Source organism: Necator americanus, chromosome X (genome assembly GCF_031761385.1).
Source record: "Necator americanus strain Aroian chromosome X, whole genome shotgun sequence".
Classification (NCBI taxonomy): domain Eukaryota; kingdom Metazoa; phylum Nematoda; class Chromadorea; order Rhabditida; family Ancylostomatidae; genus Necator; species Necator americanus.
Genome location: NC_087376.1, coordinates 10,808,154 through 10,821,993, shown reverse-complemented (window position 1 = coordinate 10,821,993; position 13,840 = coordinate 10,808,154). Strand labels below are relative to the sequence as shown.

The 13,840-nt window shown below is 39.8% G+C and overlaps 2 protein-coding genes across 2 annotated transcripts; both read right to left on the bottom strand.

The window, feature by feature from the left end:
- Window positions 1-3,165: 3,165 nt before the first annotated feature.
- Window positions 3,166-3,959, bottom strand: RB195_022251 (uncharacterized protein; the record flags this gene model as incomplete). Its single annotated transcript, XM_064209309.1, has 3 exons — window positions 3,166-3,251; window positions 3,304-3,328; window positions 3,822-3,959. 3 exons carry the CDS (start codon window positions 3,957-3,959, stop codon window positions 3,166-3,168), a joined length of 249 nt encoding a protein of 82 aa, XP_064065190.1.
- Window positions 3,960-12,134: 8,175 nt separating this feature from the next.
- RB195_022250 (uncharacterized protein) lies at window positions 12,135-13,562 on the bottom strand (the record flags this gene model as incomplete). The annotated part of the gene is made up of 1 exon (XM_064209308.1): window positions 12,135-13,562. The coding sequence occupies one exon, from the start codon at window positions 13,560-13,562 to the stop codon at window positions 12,135-12,137; it is 1,428 nt and encodes a 475-aa protein (XP_064065189.1).
- Window positions 13,563-13,840: the final 278 nt, after the last annotated feature.

The following is a 13,840-nucleotide window of genomic DNA, read 5'->3' as shown; positions in this document are numbered from 1 at the left end:
GTGGAGCACTCTTAGGAAATCCACATTGGTGGCCGTTTGGCGCAATTCTTACTGTATCCATAATCTTGTACTCTATTCTCGTAACAATGATTGGTATGGCGTGGTCCATACGCAAATGCCGAAAACAAAGGCAGAGAAAAACTAATGTACAAGTTGAGTGCGAAAGGAGTACGTTCAAACCATCTCCTCCTTAAGTAGTCACTTTTTTCACTTTAGCATTCAAAAGTGTTACATTCGCTTGTCAACATGGTTACACAAGGCACATCGCAGAAATAGTGTGCGCGTCAAGAGGCAAATGTCTATTCGAATTTGGACAAGAAATACTCTTTAACAGAATAGATTCAGAAGTTTGTATTCAAATCAACCATTTAAATATTACAGTGAGTATGATAAGAGTGAAAAATAACGGCATAAAGCTCAATTGCAGCAAACTTTCACTCTTCTTCACAAGAGACACGATGCACAAGTTTTTTCGTACCACGAGATGCGCTCAGATGGGATCCTGCACACAAAACGTTTGTAACAGAATGTACCCGAATAATACTATACCAGAATTAGATATGGCCTCAAAGTATCCAGGATACATTGCAGGTGAAGAAACATGCGGCGGTATTGTCTGCGGATGTCTTCTCCCAATGCCAGCATGCTCATTCTTGCGTCTGGCACAAGTACAAAAAAGTAAGTCAGTGTTCGAAATTGTGCGCTGCATGGAGTAGACGCCAACAGCGCAGGTTGACATCGAAATAACGATGTATAACAGAGGAAAAGAAAAATTCATAATTTTGACACCCTATGTCACTCACAAGTACGATGAGCTATCGATTACTGCAGTTTCAATTCAAAATCACAGTTTCTTCTAATGGAGAGAAGATTCGCTGTTTCCGAAAACGAAGCACTAGTATTGCTAAATGATTTTAGTCTTCCCGTGGAATGCTAGTCATATATCCAAGCGAAAGAAGAATTTTCAAAATGCGAAAATCGCATGGTTTGAACTTGTGAAAATCTAAAGGCTCCAAGAGAATGGAAGTGCCCGCTTGGTTCTATTCGGAATTTGCGTAAAGAGATCACAAATGTACTTCCCATTAAAATCCCATTCACAAAAAAAAAAAGGTTAGAAGAAGGAAATATCAACGCTTATACTCACCAACATGAAACCACTATTGTTATTGAGTCAAACCTTATGTTCAACACCGCGCATTACATCACAGAACAATCTCGTGATATAACATTCGAAGAAATAAAAGGCTGCTATAATTGCCTTGAAAGAGCACAAGTTAAAGTCTCGTGCATAACTCGCTTTAATGCCTGGGCACCCGTCCAGTGCGAATCTCAAGTGTTCTCCATCGAATGTGGGCCATCGAACAAAACTAATGTAACATATCTGAAGTTTAGTAACGCTCTGATAGAGCAGAAATGTCTTACGTCTCGCAATGGGCATGAGATCACATTTGATCTACATGGAACACTTGTATACCAACCCAGAAGTAGGCGAAGTCAGATTTATTCTGAAGAAAATAGCGAAGAAAAACGAGTACTTTGGAAAGTTTGGTCTACCTGGTCTTCAACCATACATACATACATACATACATACATACATACATACATACATACATACATACATACATACATACATACATACATACATACATACATACATACATACATACATACATACATACATACATACATACATACATACATACATACATACATACATACATACATACATACATACATACATACATACATACATACATACATACATACATACATACATACATACATACATACATACATACATACATACATACATACATACATACATACATACATACATACATACATACATACATACATACATACATACATACATACATACATACATACATACATACATACATACATACATACATACATACATACATACATACATACATACATACATACATACATACATACATACATACATACATACATACATACATACATACATACATACATACATACATACATACATACATACATACATACATACATACATACATACATACATACATACATACATACATACATACATACATACATACATACATACATACATACATACATACATACATACATACATACATACATACATACATACATACATACATACATACATACATACATACATACATACATACATACATACATACATACATACATACATACATACATACATACATACATACATACATACATACATACATACATACATACATACATACATACATACATACATACATACATACATACATACATACATACATACATACATACATACATACATACATACATACATACATACATACATACATACATACATACATACATACATACATACATACATACATACATACATACATACATACATACATACATACATACATACATACATACATACATACATACATACATACATACATACATACATACATACATACATACATACATACATACATACATACATACATACATACATACATACATACATACATACATACATACATACATACATACATACATACATACATACATACATACATACATACATACATACATACATACATACATACATACATACATACATACATACATACATACATACATACATACATACATACATACATACATACATACATACATACATACATACATACATACATACATACATACATACATACATACATACATACATACATACATACATACATACATACATACATACATACATACATACATACATACATACATACATACATACATACATACATTACATACATACATACATACATACATACATACATACATACATACATACATACATACATACATACATACATACATACATACATACATACATACATACATACATACATACATACATACATACATACATACATACATACATACATCCATCCATCCATACATACATACATCCATCCATCCATCCATACATACATACATACATACATACATCCATCCATCCATCCATCCATCCATCCATCCATCCATCCATCCATCCATCCATCCATCCATCCATCCATCCATCCATCACATACATACAGGAACGAAACTGAAATTGTTTTATCAGATTTTTACGGTCTTTTTTCAGGAGCCGCATCCTTAGGGTGCGTATAAAGAGGGTCCCGGCGGAATTTCCAGCATGTCCCGGTCATGCCTCGTCAGGGCAATTAGCGATGGTGCGTGTCCTAAAGAGATTCACTTTCGTTGGCATCTAAATAACTGACTCTGCTTACCTACCGCTAATCCCACGCTGCGTCACCGGCTAGGATATAATTCACTATCTGTTGAATTGTTCTGGAGAATCAGACACATTCACTGCAATTTTGTAACGTGAGGTGATCTCAATTTAGTAATCGTACCAGAAGCAAGAGAAATCCTCACGTGAAGTTTGAGATAAGGATGTATGTAATAGCTTCAAATTACGTGCATAAAAATTTTCGTTAAAAACATTCTCGTTAAGAACATTCCAGCTCTCAAAAGTAACTCAAAAGTAATGAGAATTAACATTATCCTGTAACTCCCAAGCTTTTTTGTAGCCTAACTTATTTCTGGGCAGAGGGACCTTCTGTATCTCTGACTTCCGGGAACTTACAGGAAGAAAAAGAGTTCAAATTTGGTAAGATTTCTAGACTTTGTGAAGGTGATATAAAGACAAACTCACTCCCTTTCTTTTTTAGAACACCATTCAAAATCCCATGTACTTCTATCTAACGCTATTATTCTTTGACTTATTCGGTCATTTCGACAGCTCACACCACTCTTTGCATATTTCCTTGTAACTGCGCAGTTTTCTGCGTCTCTGTGGCAGAAAGGACATCTATGGCGGTTGTCTGCGTCTTCATGAACGACTGGAGCGTGACCTCGTCTAGATATGTTCGCGTATCCGCCGGCATATCTACTGGGCACGTTATGTCTCGGAGGCATTCGCGGAGAATCCGTTCCGAATTTACCGTTCCCCTCCTCAGCATATGAGTAAAAGTGATCTGCTCTATCGGGTGTGTACTATACATTCATGTAGTTCTTTACATGACAGAATGCTCGCTTATCACTTGAATGGTTCGGCTCCCAGCTTGATAAGTTTTGAATCTTTATGGAGATGATGATTTATTTTCGTGACGAACACAAAGGCCAAGCGCATTATTGTAGACCATGATACTGGAAAGAAGAGAGACATGAAAAATCAGAGGATATTTAGCGTAGTTTCCGTGTAATAAGTGGTGCTGCACTTGCTGTGACATATCTCACGCCTAACTTTACAAGATTACGGTGAAAATTTTTGATTTGCCAACATCCCTACTCGTTGACTGCGACACCGTATTGTAAGTAGCAGCTCCTCGCTTAGATCGTTCTAGTGATTCTTGTACATTTTTGTTTTGTTTGAATTATAACTCTCCCACAGGTGGATGTTACCACTTCACTAATCCTTCGTCTCAGATCGCTCTAATTCACGCGAAAACGATTCGATGTGGAAACTCTAGTTAGTTGTTATTGGATTTGGTCGGCGTGATTTATGTGCAGCATAGTTCGAATCTGAAGTGTTGAGGGAAAGCTAGGGATTGGGTTGTAGATTGCGGGGTCTGAGGTGATCCCGCTCACTTCTCTCTAATCCCCCTAAAAAACCGCGTGGGAATCGCTTTAGTTCATGCGAGATACGATAGAACGCTTCTTTATGGCTTATTCTGGTCCCACAAGAAACTTATTCATTGGTTTCACTTGAACAGGCAGTCGAGGAGAACTCATTTAGATCTTCAGATCGCTGCGCACCTAGTTACGGCGCGTGCACAAGGGTGGCGCGCTGCAGCTGAAGGCGTCGTGTAGAGCTGAGCCTGCCACTTCGTTTTTTGCGATGATTATGGAGAGGTCAGTGGAACCATTCGGGATCCAGCAATCTTCAATCCCATCTCTAGCTTTTTCCGCGGGTGCCCCATCAAGTCAGATTCATGGAATGCTGCCTTTAAAACTACTTGGTGAACAGGAGCAATTCCAGATATCTGTGAAACAGCTCCACTAAATAGATGTATTAGATATTGCCGGAATTACTTCAGTATTTGAAGAAATTTTATGAATAGGCGGTAATAATTTGTGTGAGAACATTGAAGTACCGCATTAAGTCGTAATGATATGATATCATAAGAAGGGGAAAATATTGACAATATTAACTTTTCTGCTTAACTTAAATGAGTGCGCACATCTCCATAGGGATTGGTCAATGCCGTACACTTTATCTTTTTATCCTTTTTTTATTACAACAGTGCGGTATTCTTTCGAAAGAAATCCGTTAGCATACTTTGGTGGGAGGTCAAGGAAAACAATGAATATGCTGTCATTGTTATTTTTCAGGTGCTCTGTTTCCTTCAAATTGCAAATGTGGTTGGAAAGATTCTGAACATAAGTGGTGAAATATCTTGTTTTTCTCCTCTAATTTTTAGAAACAAAAAGGGACTAGTAAAAGTCCAGGATATTTCCGGAACCTTATTTTTGTGCGGTTTGAGGTGGCATAAGTGCCCAGCAAAAGTGTCTTTGTCAAACGCCTCATCAATGTCAGTTTGAGCGCATTATTATTTGCATTGTGTTTATATGGTGGACGTGCGTTTTACCAACACCATTTGTGAGATAAGGTCGCACAGTACTAGCATCATGAAGTCGCTGCTGTTGCCGGAAATGGTCAAATAAAAACCATTGTGAACGCACCAAAAAAAAAAAAAAGAAAGGTTTTGAAGTACTTCCGATGCGAAGAAAGGAAATGGGCCTTCTGATAGCGTTGGAGAAGAATGGTAGCATCTAAAATTGTTTAACGTCGTGAAAAAATGAATCGGAAACGATCTAGTTCTAGCGCACAATTACTGAAGAAGATCTACTCTTTTCTTATGGAAATAAAAGACTCTCTACTCTTCCTTCTCTTACGGAAAATTGGATATTTTTGGTTTTTCTTGTTTTTTGTTGGATTTTTGAACATAGAGAAATAGAAAGTTATTGAAAATAAAATGATTTAACCATCTAAATTTTGAAAGAAAATGAGGAAAGATGAAATTGCGCGCCTGGACATTGTTACATCCTCGTAGAAAATTTTTAAATGTGGTGCTGTATTTTTGCAATAGAAAAGTGTGCTCGAATTGCGATTTTTGGTCGGCAAAAGTGCATAACTTTAAGCGATGTCTAATGCTTGCTCAGCTCGTTCTTTGTGCAAGAGAGTCAGATTTAGAGGTGTTACGAGGTAGGACTTCATCTGTCTAGATCCTGTTTTTCCCTGTTCAGTGGTTTCTCGTCTTCCCAGAAGCTAGATAGGAAGCAGGCAGGGATTTTACCAAGATTCCCATCTGTTTTCCAGTAATGGAAATTTAATATTTTGTAGAGCAAACTTTTTTGTACAAAATACGCCCAGGAGTATTCCGAAAGTACCCTCTGAACGAAGTTACAAACGTTGTTTAAAACCTTTTCACACCAAAATTATTGGCAGTGGGGCACTTTTTTCTGATCCCAATCAACCATTGAAATCACCTGCTAATAATCGGGAACAATTTTCCGTTGACCTCGGATCGCGCTGAGTTAGAGAAGGAAGTCACGAAACTGTTTCTGATGATTTCCGTTTCTTTGTATACGGCATAGTCCAGTAATGTCGAAAGCCGCATTCGTTGTGGTTTCTTTTAATGCAGCAACCTCTATTTTGGAAAGAAGTAGGAAAAAGTGGTAAGTTTGGCCGTTTATCGCGACAACCTGGATTATCAAGACAGTTAAAGGCGTCGCCCCACGAATCTGGGGTGATACGAGTTCCAGGTGGGTTATGCCTATGCGGGGTCGTAGATTGTGGTGAAGAGGGTGATTCCGTTTATCTCTTCATGTATCAGTGTAAACGGACGACCCCGGAACTGTTTCTTACGACGGCTTCTGTTGAAATGCGCAGCCATTGCGCACCACTCCCGCCTGCGATTCGTCCGGATGTGTTTTCGAGTGTTTTCGACTAATCGCAGCGCGGGAGGGCGCAAGGGTGGCGCGCTACAACAGAGGACGTAGTAAGGAACAGCATTCCGGGGTCGTCCGTTTGCACTGAAACATGAAGAGATGAACGGAATCACCCTCTTCCCACAATCTATGACTCCGTATAAGCATTACCCGCTTGAAACTCGTACCACCGCAGATTCGTGGGGTGATGCCTTTAAGAACAACTTTTCTGTGCTCTATGGACGTTTTTGCACAGTTCGATTTTAGCGCGACAGATTGGCCCCGCGCAATTACCTTTGCACTCAAACCATTACTCATTATTCGAGGCGAGTAATGCGATCATCACAATGAGTGTGTTGGTCATCCAACCTTACTAAATACTTTGTATACATCGCGAGCCTCAGTAGGTTGATGTCAGGTTGGTTCGAATGCTCTACGGGGTGCTTGGCGATTGTTGGATGTGGACGTCACTTTGCTTTGTCAACATATTAGACACATTGAAAGCATCCAAAGTCAAATCCTGAAGTATATCCCTTCAAGCTCTTTTCGTCACGTATTATGATTGTCATGGGTACTTGTTTTGAACGCTCCTCGAACATCCCTCCAGCCGTTTTAGGATTGCTTTGTATGCGGTGTAGAAGTTCTCGTTGTCTTTTCTTCCCATATATTACTCAGAGCGGCGGGTGTAGGCCAGTCTGTAAGGTCCGCTGTAGCCGCACGGCCAATGGTTCGGAACCTCCCTAGCGCCTTCCAAGTCTTTCATCCCTTCAGGGTCGATTAAATACCACATGGAATGCATTTATGAAGGTGCTGTAGGACTGTTTCTACTAACTAGGGCGGTAGGTTTGCATTCTCAATCAAACAAGCGTTAGTCGGACCCGACCCCCTTCACTTTTGGACAGTTGAAAAAGAGTAAAGAAAAAATAATCGTTTATAATTATATAAAATAAAATAATGTAAACTGCGGGCGGGTGTAGCGCAGTCGGTTAGAGGTCCGTTGTAGCCACACGGTCGAGGGTTCGAATCCGCCCTAGTGCTCACCAAGCCTTTCATCTCTCCGGGGTCGATAAATTGGTGCCAGACTTGTCTGTAAGGACAAAAACACTGACTTGATCATCGGCTGGCCCCCGCAAGTCATTGTATAGGCCAACACGCGTTCCAAAACCCCAACGATTACGAATTCCAGTAAAACGCGTTGGCGCATCCCAAGTGGATTGATACGCCAGTGACTCTTAATGTAAACTGTCATGCTATATAATATCACGCTTTAGTCCTTGTGTGTGGTGTTTGTGTTTGTGTTTGTGTTTGCCTGTGCGTCACGAAAATACTCCATAATGGTGCAAAACTTCACCGACGACGTGCCGAAGCATCGCCATACACCTGATAAGCGAGCACTACCTTTTCGCCATTGTCCAAAGCTATATAGCTGTGTATGTTGGCTTTGATAAAGCAAGTTAGTTTCTCTCATATGTTAGTGAGGGTAAATAAACTTTTGTGTGAATGTATACTTCCAAACTTGCGTGTATGTGTGTGTGTCTCAGTCAAGGAATTCCAAAAAGAGGGAGACGGATACTATGGCCTCATTTGGTGCGCTGGAGCCCCAATGCAGTAAGATAGGGTGGAACGGGTCCTACGGTGTCGAATTCGTGCCCCTGACCCAGGTAGCTGTAAAATTTGGTGGAACGGGTCCCACGGGGTCGGAATAGCGCGCCGGTGCCAGGAAGCTATAGAGTGAGGAGAGACGGATTCCACTGCGTCGGATTGGTGTGCGGGAGCCCCAATGCGGTAGAATGGGTTTCTAAGGTTCCCTTGCATATCTAATTCCCGGCATATCTCCCTAGTGCTGGTAACATCTTTAATTCGAAAAGAAGAAAAAGCACGTGCGGACGGCTGTTCAAATACGATACATAGGAGCCAAAAGTTTACGTGTTCTGACGTAGAACGTGATTCTTATCACTACGATAGTGACATTCACGTCATTTCATGTTAGCACATCATTCTTTGCTAATGGTTGAGAATGGAGGAAACTCATATTTCGAATAATGTTTCCAAATTGTGGAGGTTTGGGAGAAAAATGGGTTGAAAATCAAGTTTGATTTTTCTCCAAATGTAGAACTGACGCTTTTAGGAGCAAAACCTTAAAATTCTTCATCTATGCCTCGTTGATCGCTGATTCGGGTAAAACAGTTGAAGAAAACGTTGGTAGAAGGAAAACAATTCTCATTTTACAAAAAGTGCTTTAGCTTTAGCCGGGCGTTCAGACGGGTATAATAATAAAATCTTAGTGACTTACCTGTTTTCTGATTACAGCGTAGTAGTAAATTCCAGTATAATAAGCTACAAAATAAGAAGACATGGCTCAGAATGGACCACCAGCCAACAGGGCGAGAATATACGATTAGAGCGTATTTTTCTCTCGCTGGAGCAAAAATTCGCTGAAATAAACAACTAATATCTCCGTTCAGAGAACAAATCTTCTGCCAGTGAAATCATTCGTTGCGTTCTGGAAATATCCGAGAACGTGACGAATTGAACGATATACAACACGTTCATTATTCTTTCTGCTCCGCCGAGAAATCGGCGTCCAAAGTTTGTTAGGAAAAATTGAGTGTTTACAGTTTTGAGTCCATTATTTTGTTGAATGGCAAGGAAACAAAAAAGAAACAGTATACTGAGATAGAGGAGGAAATTTGCTACAAAATCATGCCAAAACTTGTTTTTTTTTTCAATTCGACGACTAAGGTGAAAAAATAGACCTGAAAATGGAGGTCGAAGTGGCCAAATTTAGAGTTTTTTTCTTTTTTTTCTGTATGCGCAGTTGTAGAGTCTCCTGCTGTACAGTTCGTGCCTGATGATTAAGCCATAGGAGCACGCCAACGATACTGTGCTCCTATCCCCACCCTCCCCGAGAAAACGACGCATATTTCCAGGTCAACCGAGTTATGTCTGTGTAAATTGAAGAATTCTAGAGTGAATATGAACTCTTCACTCTACTGATAGGTTTCCAACTAAACAAGTTATTTAGAAGGTTTCCAACTAAACAAATTATTTAGAAAAAAAAAACCTGTTTTTTCAGGTGCAAAAAACAGCTTTTTTTTTAGTTTGGGACGCATTTCCTTAACCCAGTCAAGTATGCACTGTATAGAGCAAAGAACGTTAGGTCTGTTATTTCCCCTTCACCCCACTGTTAACTTGCTTAACTCAAAGAACTGAATTATTTAAGAAGAAACTTCGAAGGTGGTGAGAGAAACAGTGAATTTCTGCAACTTAAAAACTCTTTTAGTCTGGGTTTTCGGCAAATACTTGTAGCAAATTCCATCCTCTTTTACGAAATATTGTGATTAATCCACGTAGTTTGGCCTGGATTTTGTAATATCTGAAATAGTAATGTATGTACAAGTGCTGGTCGTGATGACTCATCACGCCGGACCTATTTATTTATTTATTTATTCAAACACCTGCAGGTGTGCCATAAAGCAGAAAAAAAGAACAAGATGGAACAGAGTTCACTAGAATTTCGCTTGAATTTTACACAACAAGGCTGGCCCTTTGAAGCATGAGGAGTGGTGGGTTGGCAGGTCATTCTCCTGCTACAGAGGGTGAGAAATCCTCACGCGAGATCCTTTTCCTAGACCCAGAACGCTACGGTAGATAACCGGATACCAGGGTTTGGATGACCAACTTAACCTCGAACGGAGGAGTCCGTACGGGACCCTGGGCGAACGGGTGGGGGGACCTCAAGCGCAAGGGCTCACCAACTTTGCTATCCTTGAATGGCTTTCCACCACCAGGAGAGAAAAGGACCAACTGCAGGGACGAATTGAAAAGGAGCATATCAAGGCAGAATTCTAGCTAGCTAGTATCATAATGAACAACAGCAAAGGAGCAATCAAAACTGTGAGCTAAAAACAGATATCAATCCAATGCTTATTGTGGTCGCTTGTTATAGGAGGAACTTGCTCCACGTCTCTGAAACAACGAGATTTTAGGCCTCCCTCATACCTAGAATAGGTAGAACATTTAGTTTGGATAGCCTGTTTTTGAATATCTTCGAGTTTGGACTAGACATAATTTCAGCTGGAAGTAAATTAATCCAACGTGCAACTCTACAGAAAAAGGAGTTAAACATAGTTGAGAAACGTTTTCTTCTGAGTTTAGAGTAGTGCAAATTGAAGCTTCCTGTTCTTCCGCTTGTCGGACGGAAAATCCAATACTTGCTTGCCTTTAGCTTAACTTCCATTCGTAGGATTCGAAAACCCAAAACTAAATCGTTCACTACTCGTCTGTACTTCAAGCTCTTTAATTTCAGCGCGTTGAGTCGAATTTCATAGGAGGGAAGTGTGTCAGGGTAACCCGGATCGGGAAAGCATCTATAATAAACCAGCCTAGTGAAAATTTGTTGTACTTTCTCCAACTTCTTGATGTCCTTTTTCAAGAATGGACTCCAGACTGGCGTAGCGTATTCTAGATGTGGCAAAACGTATGTCTTGTAAAGAAATATTAGTAAATCAGGGTCCTTAACGTGCACGCTCTTCATTATTACGAAAATAGACGACAGCGCTTTTCTGGTGACAAGGTCAAAATGAGTGGAAAAGTCGAACGATTTATCAGTTATTACTCCAAGGTCTCGAACTTGCTCTTGATATTGAATAGTACTTGAATTGCAGAAGTAGGGAATCTGAGGAGCCTCTCCGAAATGCAAAGCTACTGTTTTGGAAAGATTTAAAGGTAGATCCCATTGTCTTGACCATGATACCATTCTCTGGATTGCCAGCGAAATCGTGTTGCGGGCGAAAGTTTGGTCATTAGGTCGATACGAAAAATATATTTTGATGTCGTCCGCGAACATTTGAACTTTCATGTCAGGATGAGTTTTCAAATAGCGGGGAAGGTTAGCAGTGTACGCGAGGAAAAGGAGCGGCGAGAGTGCACTGCCTTGCGGAACGCCGGTTTGCAATTTATAACGCTTGGAGTAACTGTTATGAACCTTTACAGTCATGTGTCGTTCTTGAAGATACGATTTCAACCAACTGAGCAACTGTCCGCGAACTCCATAGTTTTCGAGTTTGAAGAGAAGCTTTTTATGGTTTACCATGTCAAACGCTTTAGACAGGTCGAATAATATCACATTAACTGACTTCCCTTTGTTTACCTCGGTCATCCAATAGACCATAGACCGAATCGGACAGTAGTGAAGTAGTGGAGGATCCAGATTGGAAGCCATGTTGTTCGGAAGGAATGACATCTCTTGATGATAGCCACTCGTTTAGTTTTTCTTTGATTCTTTTTTCCAAAACTTTGCTTGCGGAGGATACTATACTGATGGGGCGAAAGTTCGAGAGAGCGTTAAAATTGTTTTTTTTTTTGGGTATTGCGGTAATAAGTGCCTCTTTCCAAATGTTAGGAACTTCACTGAAGATAAGCGACGCATTAAAAATATGAGCAAGAGGAAGACACAAAACATCTGCACATTTTTGGTAAACTATCTGGGGAATACCATCGTAGGGACATGAAAACGAAGGATTTAAACGTTTTAGAACGGTAAGGACTTCATTTGGATAGATGACAAAGTCGAAGGACCTTTGAGGAACCTGAGTGGCAGAGGAATCAGTAGTTGGCAATGGAAGATTATGACTTCTTTCATTCAGTTTTAATGAGTAGTTAGAAGCGAAGAATTCAGCAGGTGCGTTAGCTTTTTCGAGATCGGTTTTTATCAAATTCCCATTGTCAGTCCTCAACACAGGCAGTTTTTGTGCTTGTTTAATTCTTTTAACGAGGAAGTTATGAAACTTTTTCATACATGTTTTCGACAAACGCCGCTCACGATATGCAAGGTATTTTTTCATGTGATAGTCAAGATCAGCGCAAATTTTTCTATAGAGAGCGTTGTTCAAAGGGTTATCAAGTAGGTAGAAGAGTCGATTCTTTTGGTCAAATAGATTTCGTAAATGCAAAGGATAAGTAGGTACATAATTTTTGTTAAACTTCAGCGGGACAAACTTAGCTAAACTATCGTACATCACTAGGCAAAAACGGCGATACATTTCTGCAACCGACTGATAGTTGTCGAAAACTTCCAGCCAGTCCACACGAGCGAGAAATTTACGTAACTCGGAATAGTTTACTTGACTGAAATCTGGCAAGGGCAGATAGAGGGGTTGATCAGTATTAAAGTCGAACATGAAAGAAACAACATTATGATCGGAATTGGCAAAGGGAGGCAGAATTTCGATACCAGTGATACTAGATCCGGGAGAAAGAACGAGGTCGAGAATGGAACGTAAACGAGTGGAAGCATGAATGTTTTGGGCTAGATCACAACTTTCCAATAAAGTTCTGAAGCGTTCAGTAGTGGAATTACTATGTTTCTTCATGTCAATATTGAAGTCTCCCACAATTATGATTTTAGGAGACGAAAGGTAGAGTTCAAAAATAAAATCAAACAAGGTATCATCATCAGTCTTAGCAGAATCTGGAGGTCGATACGTAACTACAAATTTGAGAGAATGAGGTGTGAAAGGAGAGAGTAGTTCAAGACACAGCATATCAGCAGCCATTTGAGGTTTGAGTGGAATGAGAACCCCGTGGAATTTGTCTCTAACTAAGCAGCAGACACCTCCGCCTTTTTGAAGCGGCCTGTCTGAGCGAAACACGAAGTATGGTAAATCGGTTATCAGTTCAGAATCGGAAATTGTAGAGCTGAGCCATGTTTCAGTAACGGCTAATACATCAGATTGGTGCAGACGAAGAAAAAAGTGAAAAAAGTGCAATTTATTTACTATGCTGCGTACGTTAAACAAAATACATTTTATCTTAGAGAGAGGTCCACGCTGGA